Below are 20,961 nucleotides of genomic sequence, written 5' to 3' on the forward strand. Positions count from 1 at the left end.
GTCAAATAAAGATCCGCCAGATTAAGCACATTGAGTAATGATTTAAAATAAATCAGTTTTTACATTTATTTACAGTATTTTTGACTCGATCGAATACATAAAATGGTAATATTTGCAACATTTAGCACACAACCTACACGATTTACAAATGTTTATATTTACATGCATGACATCACAGCTGGCGCTGGCACTATAACTATAGTTAGGGCTTATAGATAGAGAGTTAAATAAATAAAATCACAAACAATATGCGTGTGAAAGCTATTCGCCAGCTTTTAATGCTGCATCTTATTGCGGTTCTGGATCTGCATGGTGCTTCCAACGCGCCGGCGATCATAGACGGGCTCTGGGTCGCCCAGGGCGCCAATTGCCGTTACTGCCGCAAAGCCCGTGCCCTCGGGCAATAGCTCGATCTTGTGACCAACCTGCTCGAGATAGCTGACAATAGGTTTGTCCATCTCCGCCTCAGTATCGATTTGATCTGGCATTAGCTGATGATGGACACGCCCATCCTGAACCGATTTGTTCAGCCCCTGGTGGTGTATAAGGTATTTCATAATAACCTGAAAGGAATTGATTGCAAGCAAGTACAAAATTAATGATAATTCAGATTTGAATACTATTTTAGGAAATTGGATATTTTCCAAAAAATGTGTTCGTAAAAATGTTTTTAAAGCTCTGTAGTCAGTCATAAACGAGAAAGTAACATTATAACTACATACTTTTTAAGAACTATATGAACAGAGACTCAACGAAATACTTGTAAGAGGGCAGCAAGAAAACGTAAAGTTTCTTGCATTCCTGGACTGCCTTAAGAACTACAGATCATTCATTTCACAGAACTGGACTCAAAAAAAAAAACTTTATAACAATCTTATAATAATTATAATAGCAAGAAAATTTAGGGTTTATTGCATTCCTGGACTGCATTAAGAACTATAGATCATTAATTTCACAGAACTGGACCCAAAAAATAAAAACTATAATTATAATAGCAAGAAAATGTAAGGTTTCTTGCATTCCTGGACTGCATTAAGAACTATAGATCATTAATTTCACAGAACTGGACCCAAAAAATAAAAACTATAATTATAATAGCAAGAAAATGTAAGGTTTCTTGCATTCCTGGACTGCATTAAGAACTATAGATCATTCATTTCACAGAACTGGACCCAAAAAATAAAAACTATACAATAATCTTATAACACTTCTTGCATTATTACACTGTATTAAGAACTATAGATCATTGATTTCACAGAACTGGACCCAAAAAATAAAAACTATACAATAATCTTATAACAATTCTTGCATTCCTACACTGCATTAAGAACTATAGATCATTCATTTCACAGAACTGGACCCAAAAAATAAAAACTATATAATAATCTTATAATAATTATAATAGCAAGAAAATGTAAGGTTTCTTGCATTCCTACACTGCATTAAGAACTATAGATCATTTATTTAACAGAACTGGACCCAAAAATACAATATAATATTCTTCAAATAATTATAATAGCAAGAAAATGTAAGGTTTCTTGCATTCCTACACTGCATTAAGAACTATAGATCATTAATTTCACAGAACTGGACCCAAAAAATAAAAACTATACAATAATCTTATAACAATTCTTGCATTCCTACACTGCATTAAGAACTATAGATCATGAATTTCACAGAACTGGACCCAAAAATACAATATACAATATATATTCTTCAAATAATTATAATAGCAAGAAAATGTAAGGATTCCTGGACTAGTCTACGAAATAAGTCAAAAAACAATTGGAGGTCTTACCGATGCCACGCTGGTCGTTATTTTGGTGCCGCCAGCAGCACCAATTAACAAACGGACGTTTCCATTAGCATCGACTATGATAGCGGGACTCATAGAGGACATGGGACGCTTGCCAGGCACGATGTAATTGGCTGGCGAAGCAGGCACACCGAAGCTATTGATAACACCCGGCGTAGAGAAGTCGTCCATCTCGTCGTTCAGAATGATTCCGGTGCGGGAAGAGGCCACCTTGCAACCGAAGCTGTGAAGGGATTTATTTCAAATAAGCTTCAAAAACAAACAAACAAACTGAGGCCCACTCACTAGTTGTTGATGGTGCTGGTGATGGCGATGGCATCACCATTGGGTGCCAACACGTTCATGTGTGCCGTTCCACCATCCGGGGCGTTGGTGAAGTTCGCGCCATAGTATTTGGAATCGGCGAAGGTGCGATCGTCGAATATTAGGCTTTGCACCTGCTTTACAAAGTCTTCGCTGCGCAACTTCTTTAGAGTTTCGGTTATGGTCGGCTCCTGTTCGGGATCATTTAAAAAATCGCCCAGATTTGTGCGCTGTCCATACGCATGCTTGAACGTCTCGATGGTACGCTGCCAGAAGATTTCGCTCTTTTCCGTATTCAGTTCGCTCATCACGTTGAGAATAAAGGCGAGCAGGGGTCCGCTTGAGGGCAAAGGCGTGGTATATAGCGTGAAGTTGCCGGTCACGTGGGCAGTAATGTGTCCATCACTCTCCCAGCGAACTCTGCGGCAGGAAAAAGAAGAGTAGTTTCAGTGAAGAAGAAAATACACTGAAGAACCGGGATCATAGTTTCAAAAAAAGATCAAATTCCTTGCTCGTCGCTTTAGTGGGTATCTTTAAATGTGGACCTTCAAGTAGGTTTAAAAGAATTGCAGAAGGGCCATGAGAATTACTTTACTTTATTTAAGGATTACTTTGCTCCTCTTGTAATATAGTTTGAGAACATAGGTATTTGCTATTTTCTTGGATATATAGAAAGATATGACAGCAGAAGGAGGAAACAAACTAAAGAACCTGGCACCTACTTTCAAAATGAGATCAAATTCCTTGCTCGCCGCTTTAAATGGTATCTTAAAATTCAGACCTTCAAGTAGTTTTGAAGCAATTGAAGAAGGCTCATGGGTAGTATTTTAATAAAGGATTGTTTTGCTCCTGTACTTAAAATTAATTATTATATCACTTGTAATATCTAGTATGTATTTTGCTATTTTCTTGGAAGAAGGAAACAAACTGAAGAACCTGAAACCTAATTTCAAAATGAGATCAAATTCCTTGCTCGCCTTAAAAGAATTGCAGCAGGCCCATGGGAATTACTTTACTTTATTTAAGGATTGCTTTCCTCCTCTACTTAATACTAATTATTATTTCACTTGTAATATATAGTAGTATATATATTTCTTGGATGGAAAGATATGGCAGCATTTTGAGGAACTTAGCATGTTAAGAGCATTCAACAAAGTGCCCATCTTCTAGACTCCAGGTCGAAACTATTCACCATTCTGAGGTCCAGAAAGGTTTTGCAAACTAGGATCGAATTGACCGTAGCTAGGATGCTAGACCAAGCCAACACTTGACTTCAAGAGAGATTGCTTGAAAACATTGCAATAAGATGTAGGGAAGTACTAGAAATATATGAATATACAAGTACATACATCATGAGCTCTACAAAGGAGCTCATCTTTTTGACTCCAATTTAAAAGTACTTTACTATCGAACCCATACAAGAGTCCCAAATTCATACTCACTTGTAGTTCCTGAGATCCTTTTCAGTTATGATGCCGTCGAGCTTTTGTATATCCTCAACAAACATGCGACCCGTCTCTCCACCGCCGTATATCTCCTTGGCGCCATTTTTCGCTATACGTTCCAGTGTATCCGCCAGCTTGACACGCTTCATGGTTTCACCCTCGAGATATGGGTCACCGTTCTCCTTTAGAAATACTTCCTTGAGCGATGGCTCATTCTGGATGTAGGAGAGTTTGGACTGGATAGCTGCCGCCAAATATTTGGACACAACATGCCCCTCACGAGCCAACTTGATTGTGGGCTCGAACAGCTTCTCCCATGGCAAGCGACCGTATTTACGATGCATTTCCGAATAGCCCAAGATCTCGCCAGGGACTCCGCCCGCCTTGGCACCCGTAATCTCCTGTTGGCCCACAAACATATCCTTAGTAGCTGCCGCCGGAGCCGACTCGCGAGCGATCAAAGTCTCCACCTTCCGGGAGCTACGCGTGTAAATGGTGGCTACAAAGCCGCCGCCTATTCCCATCGAATGCGGCAGCATAACACCCTCGCAGAGCAGTGTGGCTATCGCAGCATCCACCGCCGATCCACCTTCGTTAAGCGCATTGGCGCCCACATCCGCGCATCCAATCCCATTGGAGACAACGGCGCCAGTAATGTAGCGAGTGTTGCGCGTCTGCAGTCCGAATACCAGACCCAGAGTCAGACCAAGAACCACTAGAGCGCCAATCACCAGCCATACTACGGATTTCTTATTAACGGTTATTCTGCAAGAGATATAAGTAGTGAGAGAGAGAAAGAAAGGGAGTGAGTTGCATTTTATAAATGAAAACCGAGCTGTGTCCAAAGCACCTCTGGTCTGCCGCTACCGCAAACCAATTCACTTGAGTACCGGACACAACCTATCAAGTGGTTGCGTACGTACAAGCAAGCTGGTGTAATCGCAATGATTTAGTGTGGCCACAACACAATCTTTGGCCAACGTTCCCACTGCACACATACTTACATATATGTACACGAGTGTGTAATAAAATATCGGCTATGCCGAAAGTAGATACCCTTAAGAACGTTCTTTGGTCATCATGGTGGTCACTGGCCCACAAATTGTGGAACCACACTGGCTATCCAACATTTTCAATAGCTTGCACTAAGAAGAAGACTAGAGACTAGGTAGAAGGAGAGCCTGACGAGGCGAATCGATAAGCAATGGCCTGGCTATCGATCAGTGCATGCGAACCTCAAGTTCTATTGACACCGAGTAGACTTGGCTTATCAACAAACTATTATTTATATAACAGTATAAATACTATCAAATATAACAGTATACACTAAGGAGAAAACAAACAGGTAGGAGAGCCTGAAGGGGAGAATCGATAAGCATTGGTGTGCCTAACTATCCGTTCATATATACCTTAAGTTCTATTGACACCAAGTAGACTTGGCTTATCAACAAACTATTATTTGTATAACAGTATATAGTAAGAAGAAGACTACAACCGGGTAGGAGAGTCTGAAGAGGAGAATCGATAAGCAATAGCCTGACTATCGATCCGTTCATATGCCCCTTAAGTTCGATTGACACCAAGTAGTCTTAGCTTATCAACAAATTTGTATTTATATAACAGTATAAATACTAAGAAATATAACAGTATACACTAAGAAGAAGACAACCGGGTTGGAGAGTCTGAAGAGAAGAATTGATAAGCAATGGCCTGGCTATCGATCCGTTCATATGAATCCCAAGTTCTATGACACCGAGTAGACTTGAATATAACAACAAACTATTATAAATATAACAGTATAAATATAATGGTAGAAATAAACCAGTATAAATATAATAGTAGAACTACATTTTTATTAAATCTTTCAATCGTCTTCCCTGTATTTGAGATACAAAAGGACGAAAATAATTGTAGAAAACTGTTATCGATAACCTTTCGGCTTCAAAGTTATCGATAACAGAGTCGCTCGTAGAGCATGAGATCAGCAATGCAAAGATCCTTATACCATATGCCAAAACAAATATAGCCTTCAACATAAGGTGGAGGGTATAACAATTTCGAGTGCAATAAATGCTGTTCTGGTTTTTATGGCTTCAGGAACTTTCTATTTATGCCGTTCCCAGTGCGCTAGGCCCAAGGCCATAAAGCAATGAATTGTTTTATTAAATAGCCTACAGCACAATTTGTTTATTGTTGATACTTTCAGAAGGAAATTTATAAAAATAGAATTGAAACTAAATGAAGAATCGTCTGACGATCAAATCGAAATCATATCGATGCTATGGTGGGACTCAAGATGGACAGAGAGACATGCACGATTTGGATTTGACTCGACATGCTAATCATATCATAAACCCCAACAACAATCTTTCCTTTGATGAATAGTGATAAGACAGTTACTTAAAGAACATATATCTTATGATATAGTTTATGTACTTGCGTTATTTTCCGGTCCCTATTGTAGCCTTGTCCTTGGAAAGAAATCAATTTTCAATGCGATCGCTGAAGGCTGTGGGAGGAATAGCGATTGAATCAGACAGGGATTTAGATTCGTCTTGTAATATTTTAGTGAAGAGTATAAATGGAGATAGAGACGGAAAACTGACACTACCGAAGAAAACTCAAACTGATCAAATCAAGATAAAGATGAAGAAACTTAATCGTTTCCATATTTGTACAATAAGTCCAAGTGGCTGCCGACTACGATATATTTGACAAATATCTGAAATATCACATACATTTTGAAATAGCATTGCTATCTGAACATGGAAATACAATTTTTTTAAATTGTTGCTTTATTTAAGAACTGTCGTAAAATGTTTATTAAGAGATCTAAACATGCATTTAAGTCGTCGATGGAATCAAATTTTGACTTGGAGGCATTGTAAATTGAACTGAATTGGTTCTTCAATATTGACGAAAAGCTGGAATGCCATCTAAGCGTGGCTGCTAAGATCTCATCAAATCTGGTATTAAAACTCTGAAAATGAACCTCTTCAATCGATCTACAGTTTTCAAATTTGGAAACGTTCCATTCATGGAAGCTAAAACTGTGAACTCCAGAAAAACAACTGCATTGGCCAAGTCCAGCAGTATATTTTGTTGCTGTGAATAGCTATTAAGACTTGGTAGCTCCTTAATGAAACAATTGCAATCAACGACCAAAATTTGTACTACCTTTGAACGATTCGCGTAAACATTGCGTTCATTCCATTGAGTGCGCTTATCAGAGTCTGGTTTTTGATACGATCGGCCATTTGGACTCATAAACCATTTGATTCGACTGCGATATTAACAAGCAATTCTTGACTTATAATTAACGCCGATTTCATTCAACATAAATAGTATAGCACGAGTGTAGTAGAAAATTAATCCGTTTCACCTGCTGGCCAATCTCTTTGGAGCCGTGTGCAACTTTTTATTGGCCGGCTAGTTTGAGGCCCAAGCGACTCGATAACGGAGCTATATCTACAAGTTTATCAAACAACCCGCTATGATTTGAACGCATAGCATTTTATAATTATACAGCTTATCTTGTAGATCGGCTTGAGAGCAATACAAATGTCTCTATCGGTACACTGCGAAAAATCAAAGCCATCTTGGAGTTCCTCAGTTAGCAAGTACTACTCGAGCTACCAATATTTTAATGTTGTAGTATTCACTCAATCAATCGTACCTCTTTGTTCTACTACATGTGTAATAATTTATTTATTTCGTTTATATCGTCATCAATCTACAATACGCTATAACTTCAACTTGGCAGATAAGAGACCCTCCAAAATACTCTAACAAATGAACAATAGTCTCTATTAATGCCTCTGATACGTTGGGGTGGGTTTTTATTTGCCATCCGGCCAGCTAAGTTCCGATTCACAGCCAGAGCTAAGAAATAGTTACTAGAGGGGACAATTTTAATAATATTCAATGGATAACCAGAATACTTGAATAGAATTGTCAGTCGAACTCATATATAAATGTGGTCAAAGATTCTCCCGGAGATGGTTGTACAGAAATATTTTATAATCTCTCTCTCTCTCTCTTTCTGATTGAGAGAGAATTCGGTGGAGAGTAAATCAAAAAGATCATTATAATTTGAAGAAAAAACATAAAAACGATCTAGACATCTTGTCTTTGAAATGAAAATTAATTCCACCTTCCATGTTGTCGGCCTAGAAGGGCAATATTCAGCTTGTGCAGCAAAAATGAAACCAAGGACAGTGCTACGAATTGCTAATAGTAGAAGGTTAAGAAGCAAAAGCTTGATCACAGTTTAATTCTTGGAGGGGAATTGCCTTTGGACCGACTCCTTATGTTTTCTAAACTACGAACACCTAACGCATGTGAATTATTCAATCAAATCAAGGCAGTTTTAAAAAGTGTATTCCAGTTCTATAATATCATAAAATTGGTAAATTTGGTAAATTCTGTTGATCTTTAATTTTCGATTTCTTTCGTTTTGAAAACATATTCCTGACTGGACTTTCTTTCAATATCGATTCAAACATTTTCTGGCAAACCTTTCACTGGAAACTTTAAGCTAAAGTGGACGGGATTTTTTTTTAATTTCACCGCGTTAGATATTCTGATTCAGTTTTGTAACAGCGGGAAGCAAAGAAAGTGTCGAAACTGAAATCTTTCTGTGTGATTGTGAGTGAACATTGAAAATAGTATTCCTAAGTATTATTATTAAATTTTAAAATGTGATTTCAAGGACCGCCGGATTTTCATACCCGCCGAAAAGTTTGCTTTCAAACAAGGAAATACTTATATGTAGTTCCTCTAAAACTGAAAAACTAGTTATTACAGAAGGTAATCTTAGCTACTCGTATATTATTTTATCTGCCTCTCTTACGTTTCCTTATTTCGTTTAAAAAAGTGAACTAATAAGGAGAAGTATTTATTTTGTACATCGTGGTAAGAATTCAGGGTGTACAATGATCGGATTGCTCAAAGCAACATTCTCTAATTATTTTAATAGTCATTCCGAATAGTTGGGGATTATTTAGCCAAGCGTATAATATATGTATGTAGATTGCGAGACAGCAATGACACAGTAATAAAGAGCGGAGTACATGTGTCTTGGCTACGAGCAGATCATAAAATTGTCATTGACGATACGAGTATAAGTTTTCGGTTGAACGCGTCATTAGATATTGACGTTTACGGCTTCTATATATTATTACCCAACAGCAGCTACCTCGTGTATCTACTTGTACGAGCTTGTTTATGTGTTCGTATATTCCACTTATCGTTAATACTACAGCTAATGTGGAGTAATAGTGGAAAATAAACATCATGCCAAATGGATTGGACTCATACGTGTATAGATACGAATAGGTTCGGGTATACGAGTATGGGAAAAGATAAAGTAAACACTCGAGAGAATTTACGGTGATTATTAGGCAACTGTATAATAAAGTATGAAAGTGAAAATTTGTATGTCCCATTATATGATAAGTCTTATCGAGTACTGCGTTATAAATAAAGCTCCTGGGAAACTGAAGTATTGGAGCTAAAATGCTCACTACAAGACTGTCTGATCTCCTTCCCAGTTTAAAGAGCAATCTGGAAAAATACGTAGCCTGAAGATACAAAACGTTGAGGGTACAATGGATCAACCATATCTTAATATTTATCACAATAATAAAATAACTCTAAATCTCCTTCCCAGTTTGAAGAGCAATCTGGAATCTGATGGTACAATGGATCAACCATATCTTAATATTTATCACAATAATAAAATAACTCTAAATCTCCTTCACAGTTTAAAGAGCAATCTGGAAGAATACGTAGCCTGGAGATACAAAATGTTGAGGGTACAATGGATCAACCATATCTTAATATTTATCACAATAATAAAATAACTCTAAATCGCACTTATTCATCACACACACATCTGTAAGAGAAGCAATCGGCTTAGCGAAATCTTTCTAAAGAACATTGCTTTGCTATTAAGATTAGATTAGACCGTTAAATTTTTAAATGGTTGTAGAAAGAGTTTCCTTGCGAAAATCTTCTTCAGGCACAGGTTTTTTTTAGGATACATAGCGCCTTACTCTTTCAAAACGAAACTGCTATTCCATGACTACGCCGTTTTAACAGGTATTCTAAATATAAATGTTTTGGTTAACCTAAATGTTATCAGATATATACTAGTATGTACAGACTTTTAGCTTTTCTACAATACACGCGCACTTCGCCAATCGTAGAGCTGTGAATAATTTAATTTAGCTTTCTGGCTTTTAAGAGGTTTGGGGTGTTTCAAATAAAAAAACTACTGCCTATAAACTGGAAACCATCCGACCGATGAGAATGCAACTATTTTTTTTAAAAAGCAACAGGTTTATGTGTCTGATATGCGGTTCTAATAGGGTAGATTTATGAGTTTTTTGAATGCAACATTAATGTAGAATTATTATTCGATTATTCAAATAGAAATTTATTTGAAAAGACTATTCAATTCATTGCCATTGAGTCTTCTTTAGAGCTCAGTTGCAAAATAATCGATGTTGGCTGCTTTGATCTTTTTTGATTTTCAATTGCATCGATTTTTTTCCAACAAATAAAATCGATAGCTGAACATAATTAAATTTGCGATCAGATACAGTGTTGCCAATTTAGCTTCTTTCCAGTCAAATCTGGTTGTTTTTGAAATTATATTGCGGGAAAATAGTGCGGAAAGCGGTAATTCTGGCTTTTTAAAAATACATTTAGCCTTTTTCCGCTTTTCGTAATTTTGCCAACATTTATGTAAATTTGCCAATGACACAAGTTTAAAGCATTTATATTTCTCAAAAAAATTGGTCGGTCATTGATCAAAATCGGTTTTGTTGCTGGCCCGTGAAGCCATCGAAGCAAGACACACTGCAATAGCAGAGATTGATCACTTCAGCAACTTTTCCATTACCTTTTTGAAATGCCCATACGACGACAGAGAACAAAATGCGCGAATATCATTCAAAATGTTCACTAATATAATAAAAAAAAGCCCTGAAAATATATATTTTTTATACAAAGAAATGTAGCTTTTTCACGTTTTTTGTGAAATTTGTTTACTTTATTTTATTCTCCTTCCCGTCAAAAACAGTTTTTCCCCTCTCCTTTCCATCAGAAATAGTTTTTCTTTCTAAAAATTTGGAAGCACTGGTTATCTAACAACAAATCGATTCTAAAAATAAACCGCAAAGCATCTATTAAATCGATTCTGAATCGATTCTTTTTACAGCTCGAGTCTCTAGCTTTCTGAAAATCCAGTTCGTACGGACAGACAGACCGACTCACCCAAGCATACCCTAATATTTAAATTATCGTTGTACCCGAACTGACATACATACTGTTCCGATAAAGTTGAAGTTTCAGGTATACAGCAGTAAAAATTGCAAATAAGCAAAACCGGTTTTTATTGGTATTGGTGTAAATAGCAAATAAAACTGCAAGTAAATTTGGCTTTGTTTTGATATTTTATGGTAATTTGTCGTACAAAAAAGTTTACTTTGTGGTTTGTTCATAAATTTCAGTTTCTGGATTTTTTCCTATGAACAGCAATTAGTTGAGTCTTTTTGTAAAATAGCGAAACGTGCTATTTATCGAATCCGAATTGCTGTAATTAATCATTTGATTGTATAGTACGATGATTCAATATTGGGGTTCCGCAAGCTTTGCACATTTCAAATAAATGCGAACATAGTATTTCAATGAAGTGCAGTCTCGAAACTCGCATATTTGTTGTCTTCAAAATACTGGAAACCTTGACTTAAGGTCGAGCATTTGTATATGCGCATAAATGATTTACTAATTTAATGTTATTGATCGACAAATTTGGCCAGCATGTGTTACAAATTAAGGGAAAGCTGCTAAACGGGTTGAGAGTGCGATGTCAAATTAAATTTTCGATTTATGAAATCATTAAGCTGATAAGTTTATTAATTCAAGCTTCTTCAGAAATGAGCTCTTTATTACGCTACCAAATGTTATCTGTCAACAATAATCATCAAAACATTATAAAATCTGTGCAGTTATCTAAGCAGTATTTTCATAAAAATAATAATCATTTTGATTCGCGAAGAGGGCTTAAAAAGTGCAAAAAAATAACCATAAAATAAATGGGTATTTGGACATGCATTTCTTGAATAAAAGTATTATATTTTGACTAACACAAACATACTACATAAGCAACGTAATATATTTAACAAAAATAATAATAATAGTTTAAGCAACAGAAACATTAATAGATTTCATAGCATTTTGCTAACTTTCTTTAAATGCTTTTTACAAAGTTCAAAGATTCTTTTGCATTTGAAATAATAGTCATGGAAAAAGTAGCTTAGTCATGGTCTATTCTTTATGGCGCTATATAGATATGGCATACGTTGATTTGCCAATTTTCTATGAATGTGAGTGTACTGATCATTTCTTTAATAAATATAATAATATTTAAAAAAAATTATAATATTTTAAGCAACAGAAACATTGCTAGATTTCATAGCATTTTGCTAACTTTCTTTAAATGCTTTTTACAAAGTTCGAAGATTCTTATACATTTGAAATAATAGACATGGGAAAAGTAGCTTAGTCAACTTAGATATGGTATACGTTGATTTGCCAATCTTCCATGAATGCGATCATGTGCTGAGGTAGAAGAGGTAGTAATTTAGTTACGCTCTCGTTCTATCTTGACATAATGCTGAGGTACTCAAGCACCTCTGTACCTCAAGCACCAAATGAATTGCAAAAATTTCTGCACTGTGATGTATTTATTTCAATTTCGATCTTTATTTGTACACTATTATAGCTACGTCATCATTCGCATAATCATTCTCTCAGTTCCAAAATTCTAAAAGCGCAAGTGATCCAATGGTCCTAAATATACATACATATGTACAAGTATAGAAGGTACTTTGGCAGATCTTATCGTGCATTCTTCTACTTTATATTCAACAATGGCAGTATTGTTGTATCTTAAAGCGTGCCATATCTTCAAATGTACAGAAATTGGGGACCATAAAACTGAACAATAGTGCCCATAAAATGCCCAATTAGACTCTTGAGCAAATGTTGTCGATACCGAAATGCGACATCGTTTTTCTTTATTTCCTTTTATACAATCTATTCTCTAGGTGTTGACTGATAACGTGCGTCAAGCTCAAGTGTAGAATTTCTCTTGTCAGATATATATACATATGTACATACATATATGTATGTATATGCACCTATGTGTGTAATATGTTTGTATATATGTTGGGCCTTTGTGTGGATAGTATGTAGCAATATTCAAGATTGAACCAAACAATCAATATATGTACATACTATATGTATATGGTAGATGGTTCCTGCTCTTCAAAAATTGTAAAACCCTTTAAAGCTGTCATTAGATCGAAAATTTGCAGCAACATTTTTGCACTCTATTTAATTAAGCTAAGGTCAGTCTTTATTTATTTATAGTCTATGTAATTTTTGAATTGTATACCTTTCTAGGTAACGATACGTAAGATGTACAAACTGTATTGTTTTGGAAACTGTTGTGAGATCAGCACGAAATTAAAAGCTCCTTTTAGCATGGAACCTAACAAGGGCCCGCGCGGCACTCACGACTATTTAGTATTTTATTGCTTTTGTCAACATACATACATATGTATATTCTTCTTTTTATTACTGATATCTGCACAATATTCATTTTAACAGCTGTGTGACTCCTCATTATTTCTTTTGCACAAACATATCTGCACAAGTAGATAGCTATGTGTGTATGTACATATCGCATATTGGCTCTAAATTACGTAAAAAGCTGAGAAAAAACATATGTGTTTACATACATAGGAGAATAAGCAACACTTACCGCATGACTTCGCTTCGATTCTGTACTCCTTCACTTGAATGCAATTCTATACACAGTTAATCGCTATTTATACACTTTAATATGCAACGCAGTTACACCGCACCGACCATGACACTGAATTTGTGGAAGAAAAAAAACCCGCAACGCGACTAGACAAGGCTTATTTAAAAAAAATATATACATATATGTTTAAAACCCCAAAGTGATTTCAAAACTGCTTTGCAAATATGTATGCGTGTATGTATGTACATGGGTTTTGCAATGAAGGAGTTCGAAATGTCGCGCCGCTTCTATTTTTTGTTTCTACTGAGCTCCGAGCTTTCGGAGATCGCAGCACCCGCCAGTGAGCAGCTGTTGGCGTCGACTGATGCACGATGTGGGCGCGAGCCACCGCATTACAGCTTCGTTTCAATTCCAGTTTGTTTCCATTTCGCTTGTTGTACATACATATATATTTTTGTTGTTGCTGTACAGAAAACGTTAGCTGCTTTTGGTTGACACTTACACACACACACACACACACCCACAAATGACTGAAAACACTTTGCGCACACTCTCACGACTCAATACGAGCAGCAGTGTTGCCAACTTTTTAGATGGAAAAAAGGCTAATCCAGGGATTGAGAGCAGCTAGAAAATGGCTAAATAAATACTGAAGCTGATGGAAAGCTCATTATCTATGACTATTATTACCATAAACTAAGCCCCCAAAACTATTTCTCAGCTTTCCGTTATCATGTATTATGATATGATGCATATCATTATACTTCTAACTTCAACAACACCAGACACAGTGGTCTAAGTAGGTCTTTATGGCTCGTCTTCTTTCAAGTATCAGCGAAAACTTAAAAAAGGTAATGAAACGATGACAAACACTACAGATAATTGGAATTTAATAAAAATACGAGCATGAAAAAAAACATGAAAACATGCGCCCCGACTCCCATTCTGATTCCGTTTCTATGGCTCTAGATTTGCCGAAGCCGCGGCTTCCCTTCTTGTTTCGTTTCTATTTGAATGGCTTTAGATGTGGATGCCCTTTCGCGAAGATCTTGCAAACGTTATTCGAGTTCATCGGCATTTTTAGCTGCACTTTTTTCACTCATATTTTTTTGGAATATGTGGTTTTTCTTGTTACTAATAGTTGCTTTTTTGAATTCCATTTTACAATTTTATTTACATATGCATTTACGAATAAAACACTGACAAACCGATGAAAAAGCGACTGTCAAACAAATGATAATGAGCAGAAAAAAGCCATGGTAAATCGATGGTTGATCGCTTTGAAGAATCGCCACGAAACTTCACAGGGTCACCCATGGGACTATTTTGAATATATATATATATATATATATATATATATATATATATATAGATAGATAGATAGTTTAGTACAGTAATTATTGACTCCTTTATTTGCCAAGAATTCCCGCCATTGGCCTCTGAAAAACTACAGATCTGACGGAAAAACGAAACGACAAAGTTGACAACACTTGTCGCCATTGAGACCCTCTTGGGCGCACAATGAAATGCAAAAGTAGGGAGAAAACAAGAACAGAATCAAGGCACCACCAATAACGCAACATGTGCACATTAAACAGCTTGAGTCCGTGGTCCAAGCGTTGCCAACGATCGATGACAAATCAGTTTTCTGATTGCATGCACCACCACAGACGCGTGGGTGAAACGCTGATTAAAGCATGGGTGGCTGGCTGCTGGCTGCTGGCTTGTTTACGAACCACCTGTCGCATGCTGTGCCTTACCTTACATTTCCACACATACATACACAGATATGTGTGTGTACATATATTCGATATGTGATAAGATGACTGACTGACTGGTGATAACAGAGAACAGACATCAAAAACAGTGTAGAGCGTTAATGTGTTGCTGCCGCCCCATCGATAACAAAATACAATGCTAATGTATGCAGTATAAAGACAGTGCTCTTTATATTATATTTATATTATGTTTATAAAAAATTATGTTGCATACAAATGATGGCGTCTACTATATTCACTCACAAGTTGTGATGGGATATTTTATTTCTTCGATTCGAAATGCTAACGCAAACATGTTACTTCATTTTATTTGCATACCCTGTATAAATTTTAATGCCAACTGTATGATGTAACAAGCGGAAGTAGACATGGCAGGCCACATTTTATAGGTACATACTTGTATGTACACGATCAGCAAGATAGGACGATCGTTCGTCTGTCTGTTTGTATGAACACCGATAGCTTCTGACCCACAACAGCTAGGGTCACCAAACTTCATATGCATACTTGTCTCATGTACATACATATACAGAGATCGAGTTTATCACAAACCATATATAGACATGTCACTTTATGTAGCTGCTGGTTAATCGGTGCAAAAATAACCTCAGTGGGATAACTTATTTCTTTTTAATGCTATCTTAAGCGATTTTTTGTATATTTTAAATTGTCTGCCTACATCAAATAGTTGTCCCAAGAACGATCGATGCCGAAATCAATCTTATTGCAAAATTTGGTGTCTCTAGCTCTTATAGTACTGAGGTCCAGGTTTTCATACGGACAAACGGACAGACAGACAGATAGGACTAGATCGACATACAATACATACTTATACTTTGTGGGGTCTACAACGCCTCCTTCTGCCTGTCATTTTTCAGCTTGCGCAAACCTAATATACTCTTTTACATTTGTTGTACAGAATTTGAAAACCCCATCTATTACATATAACACTTCGGGTGCAGGCCAAATTTGATACTGTGATCACCGCATGGCAAATTGGTTAGAAACATAAATTGAAAATAGTTTCCCACAATGCGTGAGTAAAACAAGATAGAACGCTACAGTCGAGCAAGACCGACAGGAAATTTAAAAAATATATATCTATTAAAAAAATTTAATTATTTAATTAATTAATTTTGAAAAAAACTTAAACTCGTAATTTCTCGGTCTTAGGAGAATCTAAATTCCAAGTTTGGTTATTCTAGCTCTTATACTTTCCGAGATCCTTGCGTTCATACGGACGGACAGACGGACGTGGCTATATCGACTCGCCTTGTCATCCTGATCAAGAATATATACACTTTGTGGTGTCTGCCACGCCTCCTTCTGTCTGTTACATACATTTGCACAAAACTAGTATACCCTTTCACCCTTTGCGTTTAGAGTATTGTGTCAAGGGTCTTGAATGCCTTGCATCCGTCCTTTTCCCCACTAAAGCTTCTTCACTGAACTATTCTTTATTGTATCAATAATTTCTATGAAAGATATATGATATAGAGAACCGATATTACTGAAACTTTAGATTATGGTGAGGTACACTAAAGAACCACTATCATTAATACCAAGTTTGGCCATGATACTGAAATTATAGAAAAGTATGAAATACTTAGTATGATTTTTGAGAAGATCGATCAATATAACAGATATATGATATAGTTAACTGATTTTGAAGAAACTTCAGAATATCATGAGACACAATAAAAAACTAATAAATACAAAATTTAATTACGATATCGAAATAAACAGAAATATTTTTAGCACTAAGGTTGATTTTTTCACCGATATTTTCTATGATGAACTGAACCGATATTGATGAAACTTCAGATTATGGTGAGGTATAACAAAGAACTCATTTATACAAAATTTGGCTATGATACCGAAGTTGATGGAAAAGTATTTAGTACGAAGAATAATTCTGGAGAAGATGATGAAACTTCAGAATATCATGAGATACAATAAAAAGAAAAATAAATACAAAATTGTTAGCACTAAGGTTGATTTTTTCCAATGGCGGCTTTTTGGTAAAGTGAATCAATTTTCATACAACTTTAGATCATGGTGGGGCACTACACTGAACTCATAAATGTGAAATAAAACAGTTTTCCTACTTAGGGTGATTTTTACTCCGATACTTCCCAAGGCGCCCGAATAGGCGTAGTTCCAGAATGTTAATTTGGTTTAAATGTGCGGTAAATATGATATAAAATATACTTCCTGAAAGTGCATTATACTGCAAACTAGAGTATACGAGTAAATATTAAATACTACATACATATGTGTTTCGAAATTTTTGGCGAATTATTTTTATTTTGCCAATTCATTTTTTTTCAAAAATTTGCGATTCCGACTGTGTGATTATGTCAGTCACGAGAATTGAATTTTTTTTAGCTGATATGTCAGCTGCTGACTGGCACCCATGGCCGATTAAGACATCAAGGAATCAGGAAATATACTCAGCTTTAATTTATGCATGAACTTCTCCCCAACTCAGTTGGGGGTCAATAAATAGTGGAAGTGTTACATACATAAGCTAATTTGGCTTTTCGCCTCTATTTCTATCTATCTATTTCTTAGATATCTCAACCATTAATTCTTAAATGTAGTGCTATTGATCGCCGCTTAGTATCTAACGTGGATACGAAATAGTGTTGCCAGCTACTCGCCAAAAAATAAGAACAAAGAGACATACAAAAAGCGTAAAAAAGGGTTAGAAAAATTGGAAAAGGACAGAAAAACAGGACAACTAGTTTCTTCCAATAAAGGTTGACTTTTTTCTTGTCACGTTGCTCTAGCCCGGGTATGCATAAAAAATAAAAATAATCTTGTGTTTTCTAGGGTTTAGGAGAGTCTACATACCAAGTTTTGTCAATGTTTCCAGCTCAGTCGTTTCTAAAGTCCAGACTGTCGGACGGTCTTTGCACAAACCTAATAGTATTCGGGATGAATCAATTTTTAAATGGACAGATCTATTCAAGCGGAAAACAGGCCAACGAGAAAATCATACTTGTAGTTGTAAGCCGGCCTACTTGTTTCGAAAAATTGACCACGCTTTCCAGATGTGCTGGCTTTCTTTTTAAAAAAATCTATTTTTAAACAATTTGTACACTGCCTAAAACGATTCAGAAACTGGTATACAAGTATACCCGCCAGTCATTAGAAAAAGCTGAATATTACGTTTAGTAACTTATACAGGTAGGTGAAGGTTTTCCTCATATACTTCTATAAAAAAAAAACCTTCCCCGGCAAAAAAGAAAATCAAAGCACAAAACTGTTAAGTGTTTAATCAAAAGAACAAGGTTGAATAATAATTTTGAGGCTGCGTGCATTGCCTTCCCAATTACGTATTGCCTTTCAAAATCGGACAAATACGTGGCATATAGTACATATTACATATACATATGACTGCAGTTTTCGAGAATGCTTATGAAAACTTAAGGCTGCATCATCGATTTTGTTGGGCTGTGTTTGTGGAGAAGGGGAAGTACAAAGGATTCTCAGCATCTTAATTAGCATACCATTTTTTTTCTGCTGCATATTGAATCGTTTTATTCATTATTAATGGGGTTCTTCTCTATATTCGTACGACAATAATTTAGTTTGGGGCCAGTGGCCGAATACTTGATTTTTAGACTTGACTAATTTAGAAATTCACAGAAACGAGGACGCCTTGGAAAAAAGTGTACACGTCGCGCGCAACTGTTCAGCGCCCTTTACGAAAACGCAAAAATTTCGAAGCAGGACATTCAAGTCATCCTCCAAGCTCTCCAAGTTACAAAGAGAAAGCAAATGTCTGGGGGACAGGGATAGTTTTTGTGTGTCTGAGGTTGCGCCTTGCTCAGCGCCAGCGTTCCACGGGTGCACAATTGGCGACCACCGTCTTGACAAAGTTGTGCTGCTCCTGCTGCTGCCTGATGGCATGAGCTCCGAGGGTCGCATGGTTAAGGGCCCCGCCCCCTTGGCGCTGAAAGGAAGGCAGCGGCGCCTTCTTTTCGTGCAACAGCTCCGTGTAGCCTAATTTGCGGCGCTGCTGAGGCGGAATTTTCTTGCAGTGGCACAACTGATGTATGTGTAGGGTGCGCTCCAAGTCGAACTTGCGATCGCAGTATTTACACTGATTGCCCGCCGGCAGGGACGCCACTGTACTGCTGCCACGCTTGCGCCGGGCCTTGAAACGCACCTTGAAGTCATCGTCGTGGGTGCGTCGGTGGGCGCCCAGCAGCGATTTGATCTGAAACTTGGCGCCGCACAAACTGCAGCTATATACCGGACTATGCTCGTGGACATACGTATTGAGGGGCTTGGCATTGAGCATTTGTCCGGCGCTCGGACGTCCAAAGAGTTGTGTCGTCTTTAATGTGTCATGTTGTCGCTGCTTGTTGCCGCCTCCGGATATGGCAGCTAGGGCCGCTTCTGCTTGCTCCTCCTGCATTTGGGAGGCGCGTGGCGTGAGGCCATTGCGACGCGGTGAGTCTAGATAGACTAGGAAGCGGTTGGAGCAGGTTAGGCAAACAGATAAAGACTCGGATCATGGCACAAAGGTCTAACACAGTATGGCATTCGCACAATGATTACACTGCCACTCTTTAGGGCTAGCAAGAGTTTGCTATTGGAGGGAGAGCAAGATGTTATTCATGCGCCTTCTAGCCTAGCCGTCAATTATTTTTTTTTACTTCTATTTCCCACAAGAAATTCTGGTACCTGCCCAGTAAGAGTAAGAGGAGAGCGCTTTCCAATACCAAACCGTAGTAGACCTTTGCATCATGAACGCTGTAACAACATCGTATTTGAAGAAAATGTACAAACTTTCCGGAGCGATATGGGTAATAAATGATAAAAGAATAAAGAATTGGCCTATTTAAAGACTTACGCGTTACTACTTTTGCAGAAGTTTGTTTTAATTGCCTAAAAGCTATATTTAGCTTATATATATTATATTACTATTATATTTATTTAGTGGAGAAACTAACCGATCGTAGTTAAATCTATTCTCCAACTACATATTCAAACCCATCAATGGCTCATTGTTAGGCACAAGTCTTATCACGTGGACGGAAAGTGTAAGACTTATTGGAAATGGAAATAATTGAGCGGTCGCTTAGATACATACGAACATACAAATCTGGATCAGGGATTATTGTTCTTACCATTATAGCCGCTTTTGAGACGATGTCGCGAGTCGCGTGCCGTGCCCAGTTCATCTAGGGTCACTTTGTTGCTGTTGTTGTTGTTGTGGTTGTGACCGCGCCGATGGCGTATATAGCCGCCGCTACCGCCGCCGCCGCCACCGCCACCACCAACCGCATTCGTGGCCCCCACAGGACCGCGACGCCGAGGCAAACCACGCGCCGGTCGCGACATGTGACTCGCCTCCGTCAAAAAAGATAATTTGCGTGCAATATTTTCATTCGCCACATCGACAGCCTTGTTCGTATCATCCATGCTGTGATCCAGAGTGACTCCAGTGTATTCATTGTACGCGCTGCGGGCCTCGCGTTGGCGCTTCGCATAATTCTGCTGATGAAGTTTGCTTGTGTTTCGTTTCATATTCATTTTTACTGATTCTGAATTCTCTGTGTGTGTGTGTGTGTGTATTTATACTGAACCTTGCGGCCAACAAAGTTCCACTATGTGTTAATTTTTTTGGTTTTGTTTAATTTTTTGCTTCTCTGCGTGTGATTTATTGAACAAAAATTACAAAATAAACTGACATGTTGGTCCTGCAATCCAAACTAAACAAAACAAAAAAAAGAACAAGAGCAAGTGTTGAAAAGCGTGCTCTTT

The 20,961-nt window shown here is 37.2% G+C and overlaps 2 protein-coding genes across 2 annotated transcripts; both read right to left on the reverse strand.

Annotated features, from left to right (window-relative positions):
- Window positions 1-30: 30 nt before the first annotated feature.
- LOC115627496 (scoloptoxin SSD14) lies at window positions 31-13,745 on the reverse strand. Its single transcript, XM_030523184.1, has 5 exons — window positions 13,400-13,745; window positions 3,562-4,329; window positions 2,102-2,539; window positions 1,799-2,039; window positions 31-563 (listed from the first exon to the last, which is right to left on the reverse strand). The coding sequence occupies exons 1-5, from the start codon at window positions 13,402-13,404 to the stop codon at window positions 276-278; spliced, it is 1,740 nt and encodes a 579-aa protein (XP_030379044.1). The 5' UTR covers window positions 13,405-13,745; the 3' UTR covers window positions 31-275.
- A 4,968-nt stretch (window positions 13,746-18,713) lies between these two features.
- On the reverse strand, window positions 18,714-20,730 carry LOC115627692. The gene is made up of 2 exons (XM_030523435.1): window positions 20,325-20,730; window positions 18,714-19,659 (listed from the first exon to the last, which is right to left on the reverse strand). Exons 1-2 carry the CDS (start codon window positions 20,728-20,730, stop codon window positions 19,016-19,018), a joined length of 1,050 nt encoding a protein of 349 aa, XP_030379295.1. The 3' UTR covers window positions 18,714-19,015.
- Window positions 20,731-20,961: the final 231 nt, after the last annotated feature.

This window comes from Scaptodrosophila lebanonensis, unplaced genomic scaffold (genome assembly GCF_003285725.1).
Source record: "Scaptodrosophila lebanonensis strain 11010-0011.00,11010-0021.00 unplaced genomic scaffold, SlebRS2 tig00000096-arrow-pilon, whole genome shotgun sequence".
Classification (NCBI taxonomy): domain Eukaryota; kingdom Metazoa; phylum Arthropoda; class Insecta; order Diptera; family Drosophilidae; genus Scaptodrosophila; species Scaptodrosophila lebanonensis.